The sequence below is a fragment of the Phyllostomus discolor genome, chromosome 14 (assembly GCF_004126475.2).
Source record: "Phyllostomus discolor isolate MPI-MPIP mPhyDis1 chromosome 14, mPhyDis1.pri.v3, whole genome shotgun sequence".
Taxonomy (NCBI): Eukaryota; Metazoa; Chordata; class Mammalia; order Chiroptera; family Phyllostomidae; genus Phyllostomus; species Phyllostomus discolor.
This window is the reverse complement of record NC_040916.2, coordinates 50,017,286-50,042,306: the sequence shown is the minus strand read 5'-3', so window position 1 is coordinate 50,042,306 and position 25,021 is coordinate 50,017,286. Positions and strand designations below refer to the sequence as shown.

At 55.0% G+C, this 25,021-nt stretch overlaps 1 protein-coding gene across 1 annotated transcript; it reads right to left on the bottom strand.

The window, feature by feature from the left end:
• Positions 1–5,914: 5,914 nt before the first annotated feature.
• Positions 5,915–23,306, bottom strand: BCAN (brevican). The gene is made up of 14 exons (XM_036015263.1): positions 22,766–23,306; positions 18,822–18,933; positions 17,781–18,155; positions 17,286–17,460; positions 16,882–17,009; positions 16,061–16,354; positions 13,810–14,043; positions 12,632–13,267; positions 9,073–9,180; positions 8,330–8,488; positions 7,675–7,757; positions 7,164–7,308; positions 6,707–6,897; positions 5,915–6,379 (listed from the first exon to the last, which is right to left on the bottom strand). Exons 2-14 carry the CDS (start codon positions 18,910–18,912, stop codon positions 6,257–6,259), a joined length of 2,742 nt encoding a protein of 913 aa, XP_035871156.1. The 5' UTR covers positions 18,913–18,933; positions 22,766–23,306; the 3' UTR covers positions 5,915–6,256.
• Between the last annotated feature and the right edge of the window lie 1,715 nt (positions 23,307–25,021).

Here is a 25,021-nt window from a genome sequence, read left to right as displayed (position 1 = left end):
AACAGGGGTGACTGTCATTTTTAAATATTTACTAAGCATCTACTATGTGCCATGCACTATGCACTCACTGGGAGTCCAGGGTTCCTTGCTCACGAAGCTTTATCTTTTATTTGAACAAGGGCTTTGAGTAGAGTCCTATTTGAAAACAGAGAAGTGCAGGAAGTAAGGGGAGCAAAGAGCAGAGGAGCTGGCCTGATGTGGGCAGGAGCAGGGTGGAAGGAGGTGGCCAGGGAAGGCTACCCTGAGACCCAGGAGGATGAGCAGGAGCCGGACAGCGGAGGAGGGAGACAGGGGGAGGACAAGGACTCTGGTGGAGGAAATGTCATGAGCACAATCCTGGGGCAAGAGGAGGAAATTTTGGGCATTTGAGGAAAGTAACATGGCTTGTGTGGCCAGGGGGTGGAGAGGAAGAGGAAGAAGGTTGACGGTGAGACTGGAGAAAGAGTCAAGGTCAATGGCCAAGGCCTTGCCAGGCAGCCAGAAAATCCGGACTTCTTTCTAAGGGATATGAGGAGCCTCTGAGGTGATATGACCAAGTTTGCATTTAAAATAAAACCTTCCAACTACTGTGAGCATGGCCCGGAGTGAGCAGGAGTGTTTCAGGGAGGCAACTGCAATGGTGCGGGCAGGGGCGGTGGTAGCAGGGGATGGAGAGGAGGCACGAAGGGCAGCAGGGTCTCAGGACTTGGGATCCACTGTGGGAGATGGAGGAATATGGCAGCAGAGGCTCCCACGGTTTCAGTTGGGAGACAGTGGTCCCATCCCTGAGCCTGAGAATCCAGCAGGAAATTGTGAGCTCCAAGAGGGGCTGCCCTGGAGGAGGGTGAGACTGTGAAGCTCAGGAGGGAGGACCAGGTTGGAGACGAGAATTGGAGGGCTACTGGCCTGGAGGTCACCCAGACAGAGCCCCCAGGGAACTCCTGGCAGAGAGGAGACACTTGGGCAGGGGCCAGAGGAGAGGCCAGAGAATAGAAGGACCAGGGGGCTGTGGCACCTGAGAAGACCCTGCCATTGTGGAAAGTTCCAGAAAGCAAGGCCTTTGTCCAGCCCAGTGCCTGGGGGCCAAGGGTACTCAGTGAACTTGGACTGGATAAATGAACGAATGAAGGAATGAATGACTATGATAAAGTCTGACAACAGGAAGCACTTTAGAGGGTGGAGTCCCCTCGGGAGGAGGGAGTGAGGAGGCAGCACTCTCCCCCCACCGGCAGGACAAGTGGGAGGTTATTCTGAGGTCTCTCTGGGTAAAATATAGCCTCTGAGTGGAGTGGGGGTAGGGTGCCCCCCCCCAGGTGGCTTCCTCCAGTGTTTGGGGCACTTCCTTATAAGGCTGTGCAGGCTGAGGGCCGTGGAGGGTGAGGTCAGGGCTGAGCTCTCCATTCAGCCCAGCCCGATGCTGTCCCTGTCGCCCCAAGGCTGCCGGAGTCTCAGAGGAAATCAAAGGCTGAGGCTTTGGGCTCCAGCCAAGGGAGTTCGGAGTAGGGCCTCTTAAAGGGCCCGTGGGCCTTCATGTCTGCTCTGGGAGCCCGGCTGGGGGTGGAGGGGAGAGGGTGTCCTTCCAGGGTCCTCTGGGAATGTAGTGCTGGAACCCTGGTTTTCCCCTCAGTATGACGGGCTCATCCTCTGAAGCCCCACACAGCTCTGTGGGCTCACCTTGACCCCTTCTGCTCCAGGGTCTGCCCCTCTTGCTCTGGCCTCTTGAGAGCATTTATTTATTGCTTCCAAGGGCCCTGGCCCCTCAGCTCCCCTCAGCTCCCCCTTCTCAGCCCCTCTTTGGGGAACCAGCTGCTGCCACTTGACCCTGCGGTGTCACAGCTGCTGTCAGCATTGCTGTCCTTGCCAGGCAGGGAAGGAGGAATGTGATTTAATTTCAACTGGAATGTGCCTCTGAGGCTGCCCGCAGAGAGGGGAGGGATGCAGACCAAGCCACCCAAGCTCAGGAAACCTAAGAGGGCTCCAGGCTGGGGGCAGGCTCCTGGGTCTTTACTGGGCCCTGCCCCCACCCCGCAGGGTAGGCTGCCTAGGAGAGCTCCTGCGGCAGCACATGTCTGCATGCAGGTAGGAAATGGAAAGTCTTGTGAGTGAAGAAAGGATCTGTTCCTGAGTCCACAGGCCCACCTTAAAAAGCGAGGAGGAGACTCTCACGTCCCCCAGTTGGGGAAGGGACAACTTGGCTCAGGGCAGGAAGAGAGGGCCCTCAGTCTGCAATGGGGAGTAGAGGAAAATAGGGTCCTCCGTGTCTTCTCAGCGTTCTGAGATCCCACATTCACCTCTCTGGTTCCGTCCACCCTCTTTCCAATCCAGTACCCCGACACCCAGCTCAGCCTTGCCTTTTTGCTAATATTTCATAAGCAGTAGACTGTCTCCTGCTCCCCACTCTTTCCCCAAGCCCATTATTCCAGGCTCTGCAATGTGGGTGTCCCTCCTGCCACCTAACACCCCACCTTCATGCAGTAGCACCAGCCCCTCTTGCCCCAAAGGGATGAACCCCAGGTCCCAGAGTCCCAGCTCCTAGAACCCTCTTTCCCCCTGTAGTCTTCTCCTCTCCCAGCTTCAAACTCCCTTCCTCTCAGACCCATTCATTCTCCCCACCCCCGACTCAGCTGTGACTCCAGAAATAAACAGAGGCAGAAGCCAGGGGCCACTGTCTAGGAACCACTTCCCAGCAGCTGTGGACTCAGCTGCTGATAAGCTGGAGCCTCAGGGTCCCAGGAAGGGTGGCTGGGAGACTGCAGTGGCAGTGGGGAGCTGCCCCGCTGGCTCTGGCCCCTCCTGCGTCCTCGGAGGCTCCATCCTACCCGTTAAGGAGAACACCCCTCCCGGTTGGCCTCACTCCTCACCCACACTCCTTCCCCATCTCCTCGTTTCACCTCTCCTCTGTCTTCTGCCTGCTTTTCTCCCTCCTGAATCACTTGGTGTCTCCTGGACTCCTTTCTTTTATATTCATTTTATGTCAGAGGGAACTTCAACTCACCTTGATGGGGAAACTGAGGCACAGAGAGACATCCCTTGTCAATGATACTCAAAGTCCCTAGATGCCACTTGGAGTCCACAGAACACGGGCCAGGTGGCTGTGGGCTGCTCCCCTCAAGTGGTCCAGCCCAAAGTGGTCAATACCCTTCCCTCCATGAACCAGATATCTAAAGACCAAGGAAAACCGCCGGGGAATAAATGCAGGGCCCACAGACCCACCCACCAGACGAGTGAGTAGAGCTGAGTCCCTCAGAGGGGCATTTTCTCACATCCTTCTTCTTTCTCCCTCTTTTCTTTTTCTCCTCTCCTTCCCAGCCCCTTCCTTGTGCTCTGCCCTGAATCTTTCAGTTCTTTCTTCCCAGGAGGAAGGAGGTCGCTTTGTAGCAGGCAAGGTGGGAGTCAGATCACAGGAAGGACATCTAGTCTGGGGAAAGGGGGACAGGGATCTGAATATAGCCCCCATGGAAAGCCCTCCCACACACAGGTGTCTGATAGGCTGAGCATTTTTGGAAGTCTTTGGGAACTGCTGTGTCACAGCAGGCAGGCAGGACAATGGGGTCCTTTTTCTCCCTGCACAGGAGCAGGCCCACAGACAGGGCCTCGGGGCTGGGACAAAAGGCCCCAGTGAAGTCAGGGCAGTGTACAGGATTGGGGGTGGGGAGGCAGGGTGTGGAGGAGGAATAAGGAAGTGGGGTGTGGGTCAGAGCAGCCTGGGGGGAAGCTGGGGACCCTGGCAGTTGAGGACCTTGGAAGGCCCACCTTACCAGGCTCTCAGGCCCTTCTGCAATGCCCAAGCCCCTGACCTTCACCCAGGCTGGACCTCCCTCTTCCATTTATACCCATACACTCTCTGACCTCCCTTTCGTCCCTCATTCCCAGAGAACAGGAGACCCTGGGGGGACTCCGTTTTAGGCATGTGAGAAAGTCTGGGGGTTTAACCACATATCCAGGGGCTAGGCAGGCCTGTGCTCTGTACCAGAGACAGAGGCAGATACAAGTGCTCCCCTACTCCAGCTTCCCAAAGACACAGACTAACACTCCAGGAGGGGCCAACTCCCCCTGCCCAGACCAAGACAGGCCTCATTCATTCTCTCTCTCTCCCCAGGCCAGGGTTGGACTCTGTGCAGGTTGTTGAGTCAACCCCTGGTCCCGCTCCCCCTTCCCCAGGAAGCCCAACAAAGCCAGAAGGCTTCCGTTTTAAGAAGCTGTGCCCAAGCAGCCCAGTAAGTATTGGGAGGGGGGAAAGGATTCCAGTTCCAGCTCTGTATCAACCTCTGGACTGCTCCTCATGCGCAGATCAGAGAAGACGGTGGAGCCCTGCCTAGTGCCGTGGGGGAGACTCAGTGAGAAAACACTGACTAAGGGGGCTGGGAAGCCAAAGCCCCTTCCAGCTCACCATCAGGGTCTCACTGGGAAATCCAATGTGCTACCTAAATTCCATTTCTGTGAGGATATATTCTCAGAGAACCTCCCTTAAGAAGCCAAGTACAGACACCGCCCCTCCTGAGCCTTCTCTTCTCCAGGTGCACATTGGAAGGCCCACCTCAGTTTGAATCCATTCACGAATCCAGCTAAATTCCCTGACATGCCTAAAAATGCAATGAGTGAGCAACTGAAAGGTAGTACAGGACAAAGTGGGGTCTCCTCTGGTCCCCAAATCATCTTATTCCCTGTAGCTCCTTAAGAAACAGCGCTACTCCCTAGTTGTGCTAGGCTGGTCTGTATGGAGAGGGCAGAAGGTGGAGCAGGTGAGCCCTGGGGTGAGAGGAATGCGGTGGTGGGCGGTCAGAACTGGTGTCTCAGAGACAGCTGGTCTGGGGTCTGTATCTGGGGTGGGGAATGTCCAGGAGCTGGGTGAAGATGGCCTGGGAGAGCCCTTGTCTCTCTTTGTCTTGCCTAGCTGTGTCTGGGTCTTTCCCCATCACTGGCAGCCTTTTGTTTCTCTGGAATAAGAATTGCCCATGTGAGTGAATGTGGTGCCACAGTGGCTACAAGCAGGAGTGTGTGCACATGACAGTTTGCACACGTGTAGTTAAGTGTGAGGATCTGCAGCGTGAAAAATCTGCAAGATTTACCCCCATCATGGAGACAGATGGCATTCTGACACACTTTACCATAAAGCATAATTGTGTGCACTGCAATGAGGCGTGCACACACACAGCTGGTCATTCGGTCTCCAGTTCTCAGAGTGACCTCAACCTCCGCTGACTCACTGTCCCCAGGACAGCTCTGCCTGGCCGGAAGCCTTACCCGACCCCTGCCCGCCCCACCCCAGCCAGCTGCCCCACTTCCAGGCCCTGGACAACTCAGAAAAAAAGATCTCAGCGCCCTCTGGTGGTATCCTAGGACTCCTCCCTCCCAGCTCCACTCACGCACGCGCATAGGGCGCGTTGGAGTCGACATGCTGGCCGCTGCAGCGCGTTCTGCCGGCTACAACCTTTGAGACCTACAAATCATTTCCCAGAGCCCGGCCCACAGAAGGGCTGAGGCTTCCTCCTTGGCCATTATCATGTGTCCTTATTCTTGCATTTCTTTCTTGTCTGCCGAAAGTAAGCCCTCCTGCAGTCTAACCTCCAGACCTGCATTCCCTTCATCTTCACCATCCCCCCCGCCCGGCACCCCACAGTGAACCCCCCTCAGGAACTGGGACACCTTTCTGCTTTCCTCTCTGGGCCCATAACCCCTTCCCAGACTGAACTCCTCTAGGTCTGTATGAGCACTCTGGACACTCCAGCTCCTTCCAAACACCCTGATGCTGCTCCCTAACCCCTGATCCCATCAACACTTGCTGGCAGCTGCTCTGTGCCAGGCACTATTCTATCCCCTGATATTTTGGGGATTTCTCTGACCTTCAGAAACCAATAAATCCAGAAGTTCTATTTATCCTGTGAGGCTCATCCCAACACCACTTTTCTCTCTCTCTCAAAAGCATCGAACTTGCTTGGGCTCAAATGCAGCTTTATTTCCTGCTGGTTTTACAGGTCTGCTATCCTGCAAACTCATTCCTTTGGAAAACTGAGAATGAGTGGACATAGAGCCCCCCAAAGGAATGGAGGGGACAGGATGGCTGGTAAGGAGAGGGCAGTTGAGGCACTTAGGGGCAATGCCCTGAGGGAGGAACCTGATGCTCAGTGTAGGGGTCAAAGGGCCTAGGCTGGGCTGGAGCTGCCCAGGTATTTCCCAGAAACCCCTTCAGGTGCTGTCACTTGGACTCCAGTTCCACTGGTCTTACGTTGTCACTTCCCATGGTGGGGCATGAGGGCCGTGCTGGGGGCAGCAATATTCAAGGCCTTTCCCTTTGGGGACCTGGAACAGGCCTAGAAGGAGGGGTCAACAGTGCCTTCCAGTGCCCCAGTAGCCTCTCCTGACGTCCTTCTGGGGCCTTCAGTGGGCGCAGAGCTCGAGACTGGAGAAGACACACACACTCACCCTCCACCCTGGGCTCCTCCTCCTCTCTCTTCTCAGAGCCTGCTCTGTGGTGTTCTTGCTCCTTGATGCCCGACCTCATCAAACACTTGCCCTGGCTCAGCTCTTGAGGGCCCAGAGCTTGGCTGAGTGTTCCGACATCAGCACTGAGTGGAACCCCAGAGCATCCAGCCCACCTCCTTCCCTTGGCCCCAGAGAGAGTCAGTGATTACTCCAAGGTCACACAGCCAGTGACTGACAGAACTAGGATTGGAGCCCAGTGCTACTGTTGGCCAGTTCCCCACACCCGCCTTTGCCTGGCACTCACAGGCCTGGGGGACACACAGGAGATTTGAGGGTGTTCCCAGCGACCATTCTCCTGGCAGCGGATCAGTGGCATGTTGCGCTGGGCCAGCCCTTCCCGACACCGGTAACGAAGCACTGTGTCCACCTCATAGCGCAGCCGTGGGCGGCCAAACACTTGAGCCAGGGGCAGCTCCGGTGGTGACCCACAGGACACTGTAGGGGAGATACAGTCAGAAACGGGGAGCCTGGCTTTATGAGTGATGGTTCCCAGAATAAGGATGAGGAGAAGAGCAGTGAGCCACAAGCTGATACAAAAAAGAGCAGTGATTCTGAGTGGACCCATCTACTTTTATCCCTCCCATGCTCTTGGCCTGGGACACCTTTCTAACTCTTCTCTGCAGCTCTGCACCCTCCTTCCATACACACATCAGTTGCTGGGTCCCGAGCCCCCACCCCTTTTCTCCCCTGTCCACCCTCACCTAGCCCCATCTTGCAGGTGTAGGAAAGATGGTAGTTGCAGGGCACATCGCTCCATTGTCCCTGATCATGCCACACCATGACCACGCAGTTCTCTCCTGACAGGAAGTAGCTGTCAGGCTGCCCAGGGTTCCAGTTCTCATAGAGCTAGGGAGTGTGGATGGAGGAAGTGGTGAGGAGCTCCGGCACAGGAGCCCTGTAAGGATGGACTTGGAGGGCCTAGGAGAAGGAGAGATGGGAGGGGCACAAGAGAGGGCAGGCTAGGGGGTTGTGGAACAGGGGACCCTGGGAAGGGGAAAAGAGAGGTCAGGGGCTTTGGGAGTAGGGATAATGGAACCAGAAGAGAAACCAGAGGGACACAAAGAAGGGAGGGGGGACCAGGGAGAGAGAAAGGGCATGGGGAAAGGAAGGAGCCAGACAAAGGAGAGGAAGGGTTGGGGTTCTGGGGGGTGGATGCGGAAATGCTTCGAAGAAGCGACCTAGACAGCTTGAGAGGCGGCGGGAGCCTCTCACCAAGGGGACGCCATCTGACCACAGGAAATCGCCTTCGATGGTCCTGTCATTGAGCCCAATCCACTGGTACTCCCGGTATCGATCTGGGAAAGAACCGCAGGGGAGACGGTGTGCAGTGAGCTCTGCTGCCAACAGAGGGCGGGCGTTCCCAGGGATCAAGCTGTCGGTGTGACAGCCGGAGTCCTTCCCGCCACCCAAGCTCCGCGCTTCCCTCACTCCACCCTATACACATGGGCCTGATGGGAGGCAGGGACATGGTGGATTAGGGAAAAAAAATATATCACCCGGGTTAGAAAAGGGAAACTCTAGAAAAAGAGTAAAGTTCAATGAGGTCAGAGTGGTGGGAAGCAGATGGAGATAGGAGAGCTGGGAGGTGGGAGCGACTGAAGGTGGCCCCTGAGCCACCGCCAGCGGATGCGGGTGTTATATTCCCCTCGAACCTCAGCCTCCCTGCTTGAAGTCCCACCGCCCACGTGTGGAGTGGAAAGAAGAGAGAGAAAGAAAAGTGAACTAATAGAATGAGGTAAACAAGTAATAAGTACCTGAATTAATGAATAAGGATGTTAATTAACACACTCACTCATTAATTAGGTGATTAATGAGTGAGTGTGAGAGAGCAGGTGACAGGGTCCCCTCCCGCCCATCCCCAGCCCACTGTTGATGAAGTTCTGTTCCTCTGGGGTGCTGATGCTGGCCAGGTGCGCGCCGTACATCCGGCACTGGGTCTCTGCCTCCTCCCAGCTTCTCCGTGTAGAAAAGTGCTTGTAGCAGGCGCCCTGGAAGGCGTCCCAGCCGGGGCTGCAGAGGCGGAGGCCTGGGGCGCAGAAGGTCGGACAACTTAGGCTGCAGGACCCGCGCACTCACAGGGGCCAGGTCACCAGAAAGGGCCTTGGCCCCTCCCACCACCGCAGCCTGAGGGGGCGTGGCCTAGACAGGAGGGCGGTGCCAAAGAGCTAGTGGGGAAGGAGAGAGAGGAGGAGCCTAAAGGAGTCTCAGTGCCGGGGACCTTGATGCCTTTCTTCTCCGGGCGACTGGGGACCAGGGTGAAGGCTGGGAGTCCCGGCCTGGGTCTCTGCCGGCCTGGATCCTAAAAGAGAGCTGCACCTTCCTCTCTTCCCAGGAGAATGGAAGCTGACATGTATTGACTCCAAAATGCCAGGAGTATGCTGAGCACTCCTCTCACACGGAGCCTCTGAGAGAGGCATTTTTAGTTCCACTTAACAGATGAGGAAATTGTGGGTAGGGCTCAGACAGGTTATATGATTTGCCTAAAATGGGATTCATCAATGACAAAGCCAAAACCAATGCCCTCCCTCCTTCCTCTGGAGCCAGCATGTTGTGGCAGGGTCCAGGCCTCAGATCTACCCCTACCCCACACCAACCCCTAAACACACTCACCAACATCGCATAGGTCCCCCCCATAGCCAGGCAAACATAGGCAGCGGACCCCCTCCTCCTCCTCCAAACAAGTCCCACCATTGAGGCAGGGGCTGGGGACACAGTCACCTGAGGGGGGAGAGAAGTGAGGTGGGGGGACGCAGGGGGCACAACTGTGCTGCTTGAGTCCTGGAAAGGATTCAGAGAGCCTCCACCCTAACACTCTTGTCCTGGGAGCTATCACAGCACCCTAAAGTTTCTCCCTGGAACCTTCCCATGGTTAGAACCCAGCCCTGAATTCTGGATTTCTCCCTACCCCTTGGGTCCCCTTGACACACGCCCCCCTTCAGCATTGGCTCAGCTCTGTGCTGGCCATTGTCCTGTCTACCAGCATGGGCCCAGTCTAACAGGGCTTGTGGGGGAGTGGCCAGGAATGCCCTCAGGATCTAGTCCCAGTAAGGAGAAAGATACTGGGCTGTCAGTCATGATGTCTGGATACTTGTCTGGTTCCTAGCTCTGCTGGGTGACATTGGGCAGGTCACTCTACCTCCCTGGAAGTTTAGTCCCCCACTCTGCTGTTTTTGTGCAAGTCTCAGAATAGTTCTTTCTGTACAGTCAAGGTGGGCTGCGTTGAAGTGGAGGACAGGAGAGTCCCCACAGCCATCAGTGAGTGTGGCCTGCCCTTTACTGCTCTTGGGACCCGATATTGAGTGGAGAGGAGGTATCCAGATGGGAGCTAACCATTCCTCCTGCTGTCTACTGGGCAGAGTCAGCCCCAGAAGCTGTGAGAAAAGATCCAGTACACTTCCCTCACCTTACACTCCATCCCTCTCCAGACTGAGCGACGAAGCCTCAGTGGCTCTCACTGTCCTGCAATGCTGGCCCCACACACTCTCTCAACACCATCCTTTGCCTCCCCTTCTTATCCCCACAGATTCTCCCTCCTTACCATACTTCCCTTCCACCCTCTAGTTCAGGCTTTCTTCAAGGTCATCAGTCTAGAAACTTCTCTGATGCATCTCATTCCCTCCTTCTGGCTTTCTCTTCTCCAGGCATTCTCCTTACACCAACACCCTGCCCTGAAGGCCTGTAATCTGCTGTCTGGATCCAGCTCCATCTGGCTAGGCCATCTGCCTTCTCCTCTGAACTCTCTCTCAAGAACCTGTGGTTGGAAGTGGCTGGCTGCCCTTAGGCTGAGCCTGAGCACTGGAGAGACTGTTGTATTCTACTTCTTTCTGGTCCTGATGACCCAGGGGAAGATAACCCCACAGACTGACAGGTCAGGGTTCTCAGCCCCGGGCAGTAAAATTGCCCCTGGGCAGGACCCTTCAGACCATAGCATCCACCCCTAGCTGCCAAAGTAATGGCCTGCAATGAGTCACTATGGCCCAAGATCCCAATGCTTGGTAGGGATCAAAGCAGAGGTGGGGGGTGGAGAAACTGGAGCTGATTCAAAAATTTTTGCTGGGCTGATCTAGCTGTTTTGGGTAAAATGAATCAGCTGTTCCAGCAACGCTCCCCCGTCATCTCCCTTCTTGCCAATAATTCTACCTACACACCAGGGCAAAGCAGGATAGGGGAGATGTTTTATTTAACCCTTTAAGCACTGGTGCCCACAGAAGGTAGAAGTCCTGTAGCCCTCCCCCATTCCTCACATTTTCCTGGTCCTTCTGTTGTCCTCTTTCCAACCCTCTAGCCCTGGAGGACAGAAATTCAAACTTGGTCCCTGGTGCCCCACCCAGGGCATAGGTCCTTCTTCCTGGCTGAACCTGAGCCAGGACAGGCAGAGTGGGGTGATGAAACTCCTCTTGAGATTTTCTGGCCTTGCTTTCTCCCCTTCTTTGGGCCAATTATTAATACACAACCAGAAAGTTTTTTCTTGCATTCTGCTGCAACAGCATCTAAGAAGACCTCTCCTCAGCCTCCAGGTAGGCAACTAAGATACTGCAGATACTGCCATCGTGCTCCTTACCCCCAAACCCCTCCCTAGCCCACCAGCACTGAACTCCGAGGCAAGCTGGGAAGGAGCAGACAGTTGACATGTGTGAGCTTGGATGTGATGCAAGGACACCTAGACCACCATAGGCCATCTAGGAGAGGGGGTCCTGGGACTGAGGGCATCTTAGCCTTCTGCAAAGCTCTCCATTGGGAAGCTCAACCTTCCCTAAGCAGGTAGGGCTTCTCTCAGACCTCAGAACCTAACTCTCCATTTCCTCGCCCTCTACACTTCCTTTCTCCCCTTGCCTTCTGACCTGTGTCTTCTCCAGCCTTAAGGACTTTGAGGTCCTTTAGGTTTATTGAGAGTAAAACCATTCTTTCTAAGGGGTGGAGGTGGCCATTAGTGCAGGGGTTAGTGGAGGAGGGGGAGGCTATAGGCCAAGGTTTGAAAGTTAGATACAATTCCCCTGGTGAGATGCCGGGGTAGGGAAGGTGAGTGCATGGGCCCTGGAGTACCTGGATACCAGGAAAATGCATCTATGGTAAGAAGGACTTTTTCATCATTGCTCTGTATATGTGGCTCTATGTGGGAGCCATTGAGATGGACCAGAAATGAATACAAATGCATACACACACACTCGAGGCTGTGAAGGTTTCTTCCCACCAGAGTGAGGGACCACACCTCCCAGCACTTGCACAGAGTGATGGACAAGGACTTCTCTGGGGCATGTGTACAGTCAGATGTGGGACCTCAGCAGTCAGGAAGAAAAGTGGAGACAGGCCTGAGAAGGGCAGGGTGACAGAACAGCAAGGGGCTGTTAGATTGCTAGGACAGGAAATGTTCAGGCTGAAGATGAAAAAGGAAGCAAGGCAAAAAGATACAGAAAGAGAGGGGGAGAGGCACAGTGTCAAAAAGAAGCATCAAAGAGCTATCCATGATATGAATCCAGGGAATTCAAGGGGCAGACAGCTGGGAGTGCAGACAGAGGGTGCCAGTGTTTTGGTTATAAAGCAGTTTAATAGAGATTTATTTCCAAGGCTTGTTTTCCATGAAACAATTGAAAAAATACTTCACAGAAGTAGTTGCTTAAGGCTCTGTGGGATTAAGGGCTCTCCTGGACCCCAGAAGTTGAGAGGTGGGGCTGGGGTCCCAGGCTTCCCTGATATCAGTGGGAGGCGACTGAAAGGGATGGCACACCGAATGGGGGAAGGGAGTCATGGGAGACTGGTCTGAGCCTTGAAGAGGGCAACATGTGACAAAGGCACCCTAGGGCATGTGGCATGAGGGTGCTCTGTGGGGTCACTGAGATGTGAGTCACAGGTGGACAGCCCAAGAGTAGGAGAGTCTGAGGTGGTCATTGGTGGGTCTGGGGTAATGGGGTGAGGATTTCAGAAACAGGGAGAGGGTAGGGGTCAGCGCACTGGGGGCCACAGGGTAAGGAGTCAGAGCTGGGATGGAAGTTACTTGGTGGGGTTTCCAAGACAAGAAACCCACAGGTAGAGGTGGGTAGTAGAATAAAGGCAAAGGACAGGAGATTTGGGGCAGTGTTGGGTTAAAGTACTACAGGTCAGGTGATCCAGAGTTGCAGGGGAAGAAAAAGGAAGAGGAGGAGGAGGGAAGCTGAGCCTTGGGCAAAGGTACCTGATGAGGGGGCCACGGCCACTCCACCATGGCTGGCGCTGTCAGTGGGCAGCACTGGCTGGGTCTGCACTGGGGTCCCTGCTGGGACAATTCTTCCAGAATTCTCTTCAGAGGGGGCCTCCAGCTCCCTGGTACGCTCGGGGCCCTGTGTGGCTGGAAGCAAAGCAGGGGCATCCTCGGAGCTCCCTGTCTCCTCACTCTCTCCTCGAGGGACCCCAGACAGCTCAGGACCCCCAGACTCTTCCCCCACCTCTCTTGCTCCAATTGGAGTGAAAGGTGGAAGGGATGCCAGGCTCCCTTCCCTGGGAGTGGGCAGAGTCTCAGTTGGTGGTCCCAGGACCCTTGGAGGTCCGGAAGCCTCTGGCTCTCCATTGGGAGGTGGTGATGCACCAGGCTGTAGGACTGCCGATGACTGGGATGCATGAGAGAGTGACTCCTCTAGGGCCAGCTCAGTGGGGAAAGGGTCCGGGCTGCTGAACTCGCTGGGCCAGGCCCACAGGGCCTCATCCTCCACCTCCTCCTCTTCTTCCTGCTCCTCTTTATGTTTCTCATCCTTGTATTTCTCTTCTTCCTCCAATGCTTTGCTTTCCTCTTCTGAGGACCCCATGGGAGGTACAATGGATTGGGTTTCGAATTCTAGGCAAAGCACAGATGATTCAGCACCAGGGACAGCACCCGCCAGGGGACAGGAAGGGGAAGGGGAGGAAGGCTGCTGAGGAGGGTGAGGCCCAGGGGAGAGGGAAGAGCCAGCACTGGAGAGAAGCTGTCTTTGCTCCACACCAGAAGAATTTCAACAGGAGCTGCAATGTTGAGGCAACACTTGAAAAGCCTCTATGAGCTGTCATTAGCCTAGGAAACATGGTCCTTGCATCTCCCTCTCCTAGTTTGTTAAAATTATCTAGTCTAGTTTGGGTCGATGAGGGAGAGATGAGACCACACAAAAAAGGCCCATTGTTCCCAGAGGGAAGCTCCTAAGTCCAACCTCCCCAGACCCAGAGAGTTAGGAGTGGAATTTGTTGGAAAGGCTGAGGTTGGAAGAGGAACAGGAGAGATGCCTTACACCACTGAGCTGCTGAGAAAGAACAAGGCAGTTGTGCCTCCATAACCCTAGAATCAAGCTGGGCTTCTGCCCCCACCTCTCAGATGCAGACCTTCCCGGGATGAGGGATTTGAGTTACCTTGAAGTGTCCTAGGGGCCTCTGCTGGGTCTTCTGGAGTGGAGCTTCCACCTCCCACATCCTCCATGATGGGAATGGAGTAGATGGCTCCTCGGGACTCACTCTCCACAACTTCCTGAGGCAGCTTCAGTTCCTCCAGGGTCTCTGTCACTGTCACAATGGCCTCCAGTCCATCAGAGGCCAGGTCAGAGGTTGGGTTGGAGTCCTCAGAAATGGCAGAGGGCTGGGAAGAATCTATTGTGGGAGTTAAGTGACAGTGGGGGGAGTTAAATAGGTGGCTCTGTCCTCCCAGATAATGACCTACATGTGAGGGTTCTGGGTTTAGACTCAGTGACCATGGAATTCTCACAGTTCTCTCTCATCTTCCCTGTGAAGCATCCATGGGGCCATGGAAGCATCCTAGGACTTCATCACTCATTCCTCAAGCATTAAGCAAGTGTCCACTATGTATTAAGCCAAGCATTCTCCAAGGCATTGAGAATACAGTGGAGAGCAAAACAGCGAGAAAAACAGCAAAACAACATTCCTTCCTTCATTTATATTCTAGATACAGATAATAAGCAAATAAACATATATCATAATATTATCATATAAAGAAAAAATAAGCAGAGTAAGGAGATGGGATGGGAAACACTGCTGTAGATGGAATGGTAGAGAAAAGCTCAGGGGAGAGACCTTCCCGTGAGTAAGGGATGGAGGCAGAAGGGTGGACAGAATGGCCTCAGTACCCTGGGCTTGGAGCAAGGGGCAAGGCATCTCAGTTACCCCAAGACTTTTGAAATGGAAGGGGACAGGCTGCCACCAGCACAGGAGAGCTGAAGGGCATAGGGAAGGAAGAATGTCCAACAGTCAGCATCTGAGGATCTCAGTGCTGAGGCAAGAAGGCAAAGGAAGGGGTCACCCCATCCTCCCAGGGTCTGCTCCCTTCAAATAATCAGATTTTTAGAATAGATTACCTTGTCTCTAGGGAAGTAAACCAAGAGCAGAAAACCAATGAAGTAAAGGTGGAACTGGGCTAAGAAAAGCCCCGAGGGCCATCTGTGCTCAGCCAGATGAAGCAGGACAGCACGTCCTGCCCTCGTCACCTGCTCCAGTGAGCCCTGCTGATGCCAACCAAGCAAACCTGTGCCCTTGTCTGCCTCTCTGTCCTCCACCTGCTTGCAGCCACCATCATCTCCTCCTTTCCTCCTCCTCCTCCTGATTCAGTTACTCCCTCAATTTCTTTTCCAGAACAGTGCTTGGCACATAATCATAATCATTGCAGAGAAGTGTTAGATATCATTATCATCACCATCACCATCACCAGCATCAACATCACCCCTGTTCCAGGAAGCCCTTTCAGATGGACCTGTCTTCCTATAGACTTCACTTCCCTATCTGTCCCCACACACATCCCAGATCTGGAAATCTGTCCAGTAAAAGTAATGCTTTTCTCTCTGTCTCTGCTCATTCTGGGAGCAAGATGTCTTGTCTTCCATCAGATTGGGGGCTCCTATGGCAGGAGCCTTGTCTTCCCCCTTCAGACAAGAAGATCCCTGAAGGTGAAGGCTGCATCTTTTCCCATTTCTGTTTCCAGCCCTTGTACAAGAACTGCAGGCTCAAAATTGGGGTAAGGACTTCAGGCACCTAACAGCAATTCCTCCCTGATTTTTAGTCACTCCTGGCCTGAGCCCTGTGCCCCTGGGGGTCCCAGGCACTACCCACCCCACATCTCCCAATAGAAGATGTGGGCAGGAAGCCATCTCTACACCAAGCTCTCCTCAACAACCTGTTGCCTATGGAGGAACCTGTGTCTGTCAATCAACATTTTGTGGTTAAAGATACAATACCTTCAAGCTGAAGGTTCTAGAAACTCTTCTGATGGCTCTTGAGGGCATTTGGTTAACTAGAACAAATCATTCATTGGATTCAAAGACTGTTGGTCATCTCTGCTCTGCTAATGAGCTGACCAGAAATGGAAACATACTTGGTAGTCCAATATGGGAGAGGCAGCTTTGAAACTGGAAGAGACAAGGCATGATGTGGAGGGAGGCAAGAAGATGCAGAGAAGTGAGTGCTCCTTGTGGCCACACAATGAAGCCAGAGGATGTGACCAGAATCAGAACCCTAGGTGACAAGCTGAGCATCACCCAAGTCTCTTTCAGGCAAATGGCAAAGACCTGAGAGGAGCTGCTTGCAACTGGGGTAGGACTTCAGGGCTGACTCTGTGTCTGTGAGGTTGGTCTCAGTCCCTTCAGGACAGCAGGCTCACCTCTGAAGCAGTAGACGTTGAAGCGGCTGTGCTTGTTAGGGAAGCCAGTCTGGTTGGGGAAGAGGAAGAGAGTCTTGACACCAGGCAGACCTCCACCACAGCGCTGGCTGGGCGTGATGATGGGGTAGCGCACACTGCCATCGGCCAGCCAGCCTGGGCTGCAGCGGTCCAAGCCACCATCCCATGCTGCATACAGCTGGCCTGTGGTGGCAATCTCTGCTCCCCGCTCCTGGCAGTATGCCCGTGCCTCCTCCAACGTCAGTTTGTCTGGGGGAGCACCAAGGAACAGCTCTCCTGGTAGAGAAAAGGAGGCTGGGTTACCAGGAAGCCGGTAGCTCCTTCTACCCTGGGTTCCCACAGAGATCCTGGGCAAGCTTCTCTTGGCCTCAGTCTCCTCATCTGTGAGAAGGAGTTAATTATCCCACTTCATATGATCAAAATCTAAATAGAAGCTCAGAATGGATATTATTGCTCAAAGGAACCTGGCTCAAGTTCCTCATGCTGAAGAAAGAAAAGAAAGAAAAGAAAGAAAGAAAGAAAGAAAGAGAAAGAAAGACCTAGAGATTCTAGAGATAGAGAGATGCACAGTGGATGACAGCAGAGTCAAAACACAAACTCAGTCTCCTACCACCTGCCTAAGGCTTCGACCATGAACTTGCCTCTTTGACAGTGTTTGGAAGGAAGGACATCTATTGTTTCCTTATCCCTGGGTACTCTCTTAAACACATGAAGGGCAATAGGTCCAGCAGAGGCCTCTGGATGACTCATGGGCAGCACTAGATAAAGGGCTTGTCCCCTGAGAACCCCTCAGCCCCAATCACCATTTAGGTCTTCAGCATAGCAGTAGACATCATAGAGGTCATCCGGATCCACGACTCCATAGTTCCGGACACCAGGGAAGCCATCCATGTCTCCATAACAGGCCTCTCGTGGAGTCTGGATGGGATACCTGGGGAGGGAGGACAGATGCCTTCACTAGGGAACCGTCCCATGGTGACTGTCCCAAATCACATTGCTTTTCAATGCAGCCAACTGTCCTCCCAACTCTGCAGGGATGCCCACCTCCAGGGCAGGTCCTCGCCCGTCCTCTGAAGACCAACTTCATTCTCAGGAGGCAGGGGCCCCCTTATGGCCAGCTTGAGGCAGCAGGCAGCCCCTGGCAGGACAGGAGGCCACAGCTACCTCAGAGACAACTAGAAGCTCCTGGTCCACAGCCGCAGCTCACCTCACAGTCTGGTCGGACAGCCAGCCAGCATCGCACTGCTCATAGCCCCCAAGGTAGGCTGCGTAGAGCTGCTCCGGGGTAGCAATGCGGGCTCCAATGCGGGCACAGGCCTCCTGGGCTCCAGTGAAGGAGAAAGCATAGCGGGCAGAGCCTTCCCGGTAGAGAAAGACGACCCCTAAGGGGCAGAGAGGAGCCCTGAGGCATGTTGACCCTGCACAGCAGCCTCCCCTCACCCCTCGTCTCACTCATCTGTCCACAAAAGGTAAAGTCCAAATTATGCTCACTCTACAGGATGAGGGGCTTAAGTTAGGCTACAGGTAGAATTTCCTTCACTCAAGAGAGAAAGGGGGCAACAAAAGTCTGTATCTCCTGAGTCCTGTTCCAACCCAGTCTGTGTCTTTCGGGTGTGTTCGTTTCCCCCTCAGACTGTAGGTTCCATGAGGGCTGGAGTTCTCCCCTCCCTCCAGAAAGTTCTTTCTGTCTCCGCCCTCTCACCTTTGACCTTGACCTCCACAGCATCGCTGCTGTCATCTATGCCGTGCTGGACCTCGCAGCGGTAGATGCCTGAGTCGTTGGGCCGCAGCTCGCTCAGCACCAGGGAGACGTTGGTGAGTGACGCCGGGTAGGCGGGCAGTGCCACGCGGAAGCGGTAGGCCTCGCTCACCTTGACCCGCACTCCCCGCGCCACCAGCACCTCGGCCTCCCGGCCCCCCGACAGGAAGGTCCACTTGACCCGCGGGGAGCCCAGCACCGCCTGGCGGCTCTCCGGCGGCAGCAGGTAGTGAACGTGGCACGGAATGGTGAGGGTGCCGCCCAGCACGCCCTGCAGCGGCGGGGCGCCGGCGATGCGCACGCTGAAGGCCCGGTCCTCTGTGGGCGGGCGGGACGGGCTGCAACTTCATCCCTGGATCCTCCAGGTCCCAGCCCGGGTTTCCAAGCCCCGCTCCAGGATCCCTGCCGCTCCACCCCAGGATTTCCCGGCCTCGTCTTTGGGTTTTCCTAAATGTCCCCAACAACCTAGGCCCGGCCCTCAGAGTCCTGCAAACCCACCTCTAGATCCCTAGACCGGTCTTCAAAGTCTTCCAGTCAATTCTGCCTCCAGAATACTGCTCCTGGTTTCCTGCGCCCCACCCACAATTTTCTAACACCGCCCCCTGGGTCCTACAGCCCTGTGCTCAAAATTTTTCAGTCTGTTCAGAATCTCTCCTACCTCCCCCTATGTTCTGCCTCCCAGCCCCTCACCCTGTCCCAAGGATCCCCCACCCTCCACCCTAGAGGCTGGCAGCCTTGCACCTTGTGCCCCTTCCCAGCCTGAGTTTCCATGCTCCAAGTTTCCACGCCCTACCAGGGACCCACAATTCATCCCTTATTTCCAAGGGTCCTAGCCCAGACCCTTCCCCGCAGTCCTCCAATTCTGTCTCCTCCTTCCTGAGACCCCCAAGCTGAAAGATGTTGGTTAGGGCAGAACAAGAGGCCTCTTCCTACCATAGGGAAGATGCAGGAGACAGAGAAAGTGACCTTAAGGGGGTTGCTTACCTGAGCTGTCCCTTTCCAGAACATCAGCTAAGACCTCAGGGACCCAGGCCAACGTCAGAGCTACCAGCAGGACCAGGAACAGTGGGGCCATACTGCCGGCTGATGTGGGGGACTTGAGGAAGAAAGACTGGGTTAGACCTCAGGATGGACTTACCCTGGCTCCCTACCACATCCACATGGATTCACACGCATCCTGGCCCCAGCAGCCCACTGCCTCCACCTCACCATTAACTGTCTCTGATCCCTGTCTCCCCATCAAGGGATTCTTCTTCAGAGCCAAGACCTCAGTTCTAGTCAACTCACTGTGTAACTTAAGGTAAGTTCCTTACCCTCTCTGGGCCTTTGTTTTCTTACTTGCAAAAGAACACCATTACTGCTACCTCACAGCTTGTGATAAGGCTGTGTGCTTTGATAATGCTTTATATCTTCTTAAAAAATCCTTACCCAAGGACTTGTTTATTGATTTTAGAGAGAGGAGCAGGGTGGGGGAGGGGAGAGAGAAGAGAGAAACATCAATTGGTTGCCTCCCTTACATGCCCCGACCAGGGATTGAATCCACAACATTTTGGTGTACAATATGACACTCCAACCAACAGCCACCTGGCCAGGGCAAGAATGCTTTGTATCCTAAAGAATCCTGTACAAATACACAGCATCCAGCACACAGTAGGAACTCAATAAATGCTTATAGCATATAGCATGAATGATGGGTGCTATCACACCTAGTGTTCCCTCTGCCCCTCCAGTGTCAGATTCCTTCTTTGAACCCAGAATCTTCTCCTAACACAGTATCTTTTGAAACTTTCCTTCTTGTCCCTTCCTCTGTGAGCACCATAGTGACCTGGCCTCCTAGACTGAACCCAGGCAATGCACAACTTCCCAGTCCAGCCCCTCTTTGACCACCCTCCAGCCCACTATTACTTATAAGGAAACTCTTCTCTTTACTCCCAGCAACCTCCACCCCCACCCTTGGCTGCCTTCTCTTTTCTTCCTCTTAGCCTTTCCTTTCTGCCTGGCACGGGCTTTCCCACCGGATCTCCTGGCTCGGAAACCAGCTGGGACAAAGCCCCTGTCTCTGCCAGTCTGGCCTCCATCCAGCCTCTCCTTTCCCCTACCCTAACCCTGGGCTGGAGGGTGGGCTAAGGCGGGTGGTGAGAATAAATGGGAGGGGCTATCTCCCTCCTGGCCTTGGCTATGAGAAGTGCTGTGAGAACCCAGAATATGCCTCTGAAGATTTCAAAGCATTTACACTGTCGTAATGGAGGGACAGGTCTGTGGTACTGAGAAATGGGGCGCAGACAGGAATAGGGCTGACCCTAGTCCGCAGTGAAGCCACGTCAGGCACCAAGCCAATGTGCCCACTGGAGGGAAGTCTGCAGAGCATGTGTCCAATGTCATCTTTAATGGTTGAGTTAGGCTTAGAAGACCATGAGGACCCAAGTCCGTCATGGAACAGGCCAATGTCGCAGCAGGAGGGATGATTAGACTTCAGGCAAGACTCACCAGAGATCAGGCTCATTCCCCCTAGCTGCACAATCCCACTTCAGGCCCCTTGTTCAACCCCCATCCTCCCTGCCTTCTCAGGATCAGCCTTCATACATTTTCCTGAGCCTGAGCTGATGAGAAACCCTTGTCTTCTCCCAGATTCTCCTGGGGATGTCTCTGCACCAGTGAGAACCCCTTCTCCCCCACTGTGACTGGACATCATCTCCTCAGACTCAGAGTAGGGGGAGGAGTGGCGGGGATCACTTGCCCAGGGCATCTCTCTGACCTTTGATAGGGCCAGATCAGAGGTGCCGAGACTGCCCTGGGCAAGGGGGGACCTTGGGAGGACTGTTTTCTAGGGTTGGGGAGGACCATTTGGCTTGAGCAGCCAATACCTGATGGTTCTGGGGAGACTGTTGGCCATACTCTTGAGCTGTGCCACGTCCTAGACCAGGCCCCTCCCTGGCACCCTCTCTCTCCTCTCTCTGGGCTGAGCTGGTGCTACTCAGACCTGACTCCTAGCTCTCTAATGGGTGGCCCTGAAACCCATATAGTTGGAGCCACTCCGGGACCAAGGCCCCTTTGTCTGCGTCTAGAAGGTGGGGGAATGAAAGGAGAAGATCTGAGGCTTGAGGACCTTGCTGCCCTGGAACACAGAAGGTTTTCCACCCCTGCCTCTAGGAATGGGAGTCACTGGTTGGAGAGGGTGGCCTTAGTTGCACGGTTCTCACAGAGAGCTCTGCCACTCCCACCCAACCTGCCACTAACACCACGCTTGGCCCTTAGCCCCTTCTTGATATAGTTAGGAGTCCTGAGAAAACTGAGGCATGCCTCGTCCAGTGCCAGACTCAGACCCTCGGGCCCAGGCCTTGCCTTCATCCCACACACCAGCCCACCTCCATTCCGTCTTCTCGCCCTCTGGAATAGGACACACCACTCCATCCCTAGCCTCAGGAACTCAGCAGTGTTCCCACCCTTCCCTTCGATGCCACTCCATCTCTCAGTCCAGCGCTGTCTTCCCTGCTCTAGGGTCTGGATTTCTGCCCTTGTCTTGAATTTCCCAGGCTGTTCAGGAAACTTTCCCCTTGTTACATTATCATTCCTGTCTGACCATAGCTGTCCCTCTCCCTCACAGGCTTCATAGACCCAATTCACAGAGAATCAAGACCGGGGTGTGTGTGTGTGTGTGTGTGTGTGTGCGTGCGTGCGTGTGAGAGAGAGAGAGAGAGACAGTGCCAACAAGAAACAGCCACCATCTCCAAGCTGAATGCCCCCCAGCTGGTGGCCAAGGTGTGCCCCATGGGACCCAAGCTCCAGGGCTCAGCAGGGTCAGCTGGGATGCAGGGGAAGCCAGAGCTCATTTCCCAACAGGGTGGACGCTCTCAGCTGCCCCCTTAGTGGCTATGTGAGCAGCAACAAAAACCTACAGGGCCTGCAGGAGTAATTGCAGTAATGGTATAAATAGTCCTATTTACTGGAAGCACAACTAATAATGCTGTTAGCAACATCACCAGAGGAGCTATTGTAGCTCCTCCTAATAGAAAGTCTGAAATGTGGATGATGCTTTCGTCAATGGCAAAATTAGCCACAACAACGCAGGCACTGGTAATACTGTGGGTAGGTCTTACTGGTATCACCTGGAATAGAAGCCAATGCAGATATTAATGGTGATAACAAAACTGGTGGCAGATCTCTTGGTCCTGTGAGAGCCACGCGGAAGAGCTATTCTGGAAACACCTGGGGGGAGGGAGTTTCCAGCTCCTGGCAGTTCTAGGAAGGAAGGCAGGAGTGGTACCTGACCCAGGCCTCTTGCTAAATGTCTCAAGAATATCCTCAACTTCGAGAGAAATGCTGTTTAGGCGTTACACTGATGAGGAATCCAATGTTCAGGGAGGTCAACTAACTTGACCAAGGTCACCCAGCCCGTAAGTGCCAGAGTGGGATGACAGCTCCAGTGGGCGTCGGGATCGCCTGCTACAGCGGCTCCTACGGGCTGTCCTGCGGTCTACGGGAGGTGCCCACAGAGGAGGGGTTGCTGGCCTCGGCTCCTCCCGAAGTGCTGCCCGCACGACGCTCGGAGTCGGGGGCTGACTCAGACCTCCGCCACTCTGCCCCTGGCAAGGACGGAGATGCAGCGTGCAGCAGGGAGGACGCGAGGACCAAGAGGGGCGTTCCCATTAGCCCGGAGACTCCGAGGGAGCTGCAGGTCCGACTGCAAGCAGCAGTGAGGGTGCCAGCGGCAGAGAACGAGACGGCACCAGGGGCCGTAGGTGCTCCGGGCTGGCCGACCACGGACCTCGCCGAGGCATCGGGGATCAGCGAGTTGGGTGCGCTGGAGCCTCAGAGGCGAGCGCTGTGGGGTGCGGGGCACGGACCACAGGGCGGCCGGCGGGCGCTCCCTTCTCTCTCCCTCCCAGGTCCGGGGCACCCGGGTTGCGATTGCGATCGCGCTCACCTACTAGCGGGCGGCCGAGGGCCGGGGTTGGGGTACGACACCGCGAAGTTTGTCGTCTTCTCTGGGGGTCTCAGCCAGGTCCACAGCTCGGTCTTGCAGCTGCGTCTGGGACTGCGGCGGGGACTGCGCGGGCGCGAGAGGCTGGGCCCGCAGTATGCTCAAAAGAGGGCGCCGGGCCGGCGGTGCACAAAACCCCCTTTCTTCCCCCCCCACCCCCGCCCCGCCCTGCCCTTCTCCGCGGCTGCCCCCGCCCCCTGGCCCCGAACATAGGGGGGCTCGGGAAGGTCAAGGGACCCGCTGCCTTCTCGGCGTTGGTTCCTGGCGGCAGTAGAGAGAGCAAGGACGACCGAAGTAGGACATCCTTCCGGGGCTGAGAAGCCGAGAACTTGGAATGGGGAGGGAGGGCAGGAGGGGCGGGGAGGGAGCGGATGATGTTGCAGCTGGAGGGATGGAAGTTAGACAGCCGGAGGGACTTCCCCGTTGGTCAAGAAGATAGAAGGAGGGACTCAGACTTTGATAGTGGGGAAAAGGAGGAAGAGGGAATGGGAAGATTTGCTCCTGGAGCGGCACCACACACACACACACACACACACAAATGGGAGAGGGAAGCTCTTTTCTGGAGACAGGTGAGGGCAGAAGGCCTTATCTACCTCCCTAGAGGAAGTTCTGATTAGGTTTTGTCTCCTGTGGTGTTCCCACTCTCTGAACGGAGGAGAAGCTGGCTTTGCAGCTGGAGGGATGAGGTTAGACAGCAGATTCATGGGTTAAGCAAAGCAAGTCAGGAACTGTCCAGACATTGGCAGAGGGAGGGGAGGGGAATGGCGCCGTGAATGGACGTTACTGCTCATGCAAACCAATGTGCAAGATGCAGGGGTTGCTGGGAGCCCAGGGCCCCCTGGCCAGGGCTGTGGAAGATGAATGTGCAGCCTGGTGCCAGGAGGTGGGCCTTGACTGCTGCCCAGCCACTGGGGACTTCGAAGTGCCTGGAATACCAATGAAACCCCCTCCCCAGATCCAGGGCCTCTGCTTCCCTCTTCTTTCCCAGGCTCTCTTTCCCTTCCCTCCTCCTCCCCCACCCCAGGACTCCAGGCAAAGCCCCTGGCACGGACAGTGGGCAGGATAGCCAAATGCCTGGGTTCTCTCCCTGGTATACCAGTGGTAGTAGCATCGAGGAGAGCTTGTAGGAGGCTTTTATCCCCATAATCTTCAGGAACATCCCCTAAATATCCCAAGGAAAGTGAGGTGCCTACAACGCAAATGCAGCCCCGGGGCAGGGTCCTATCCACCCGTCTAGACTTTACCCAAGTCCCTCCTGTATGGGAATTCTGGACTGCTGTCTACCAGATGCCCCAACTGCCCCATTCACCCCTGCCTGGGCTTCCAGTCCCAGTGCTGTGGACTTGGTTCCAAGGGCTTTGAGAAGCTCACCAAAAAAACTCCCCCAACCCTTGAGGATCTAAGGATGGAATTTTGGCCCCACCCCAAAAACTCATCTCCTGTAGAGACAGGCCAGGAAGACCTGGGGTGGGGGGTGGTACAGTCAGTCCCTCAGTAAGAGAAATGCCCCCAGGGGGGATGTGAGACTGAAGAGGACAGAGCAACATATCTGGAATGATCTGAGAGAAAGACACCTCCATTTACTGATTTCATCAACTATTAACTGAGTGTCCACTATGGACCAGCACTATTATGGGAATGCTGTCCCAAGTCCTCTAGTGGAGAGAAGGATCTGAGGCCTTTGGGGCAGATCAGCACCTGGTAGCCTGAGGACCTCTCTCTGCTCCACTCACTCCTCTCACCCCCAAGCTGAGGGAGAACCCCCCGCCCCCATGGCATGTGCATCCAGCCGGCCCCGCATGGCTCTTCTCCTTAAGGGCTCCATGGGGCCAGGCAACCGAGCAGCTGAAATTCAAACCCAGTGGTGGCTCACATGTAACCACAGTTCTTGCCTCCAGAAAACCTGGCTGTGACCTGGGAGGATGGAGGAAGTGACCTTCCTCACTACCTCCCCTCATGACCAGAACTGTAGGCACAGTCTGGTGCCCTGGGGCGTCCAACCTGGACTGAAGCCAGCAGCACCTGGGCCTGGACAAGGGCTAGTAGCAGACAGTCTGTTCCAAAAGGCAGACTCTTGGTGGGACACCAGACATAGTGAGAGAACGGACAGCTGCTACTGTGAAGATCTTGGTGAGAGCTAGGAGTTGAGTCATGGCCACTGAGGTCAAACTCCTGTTTTGCCATTTGCAGTGGCAAAACCTTA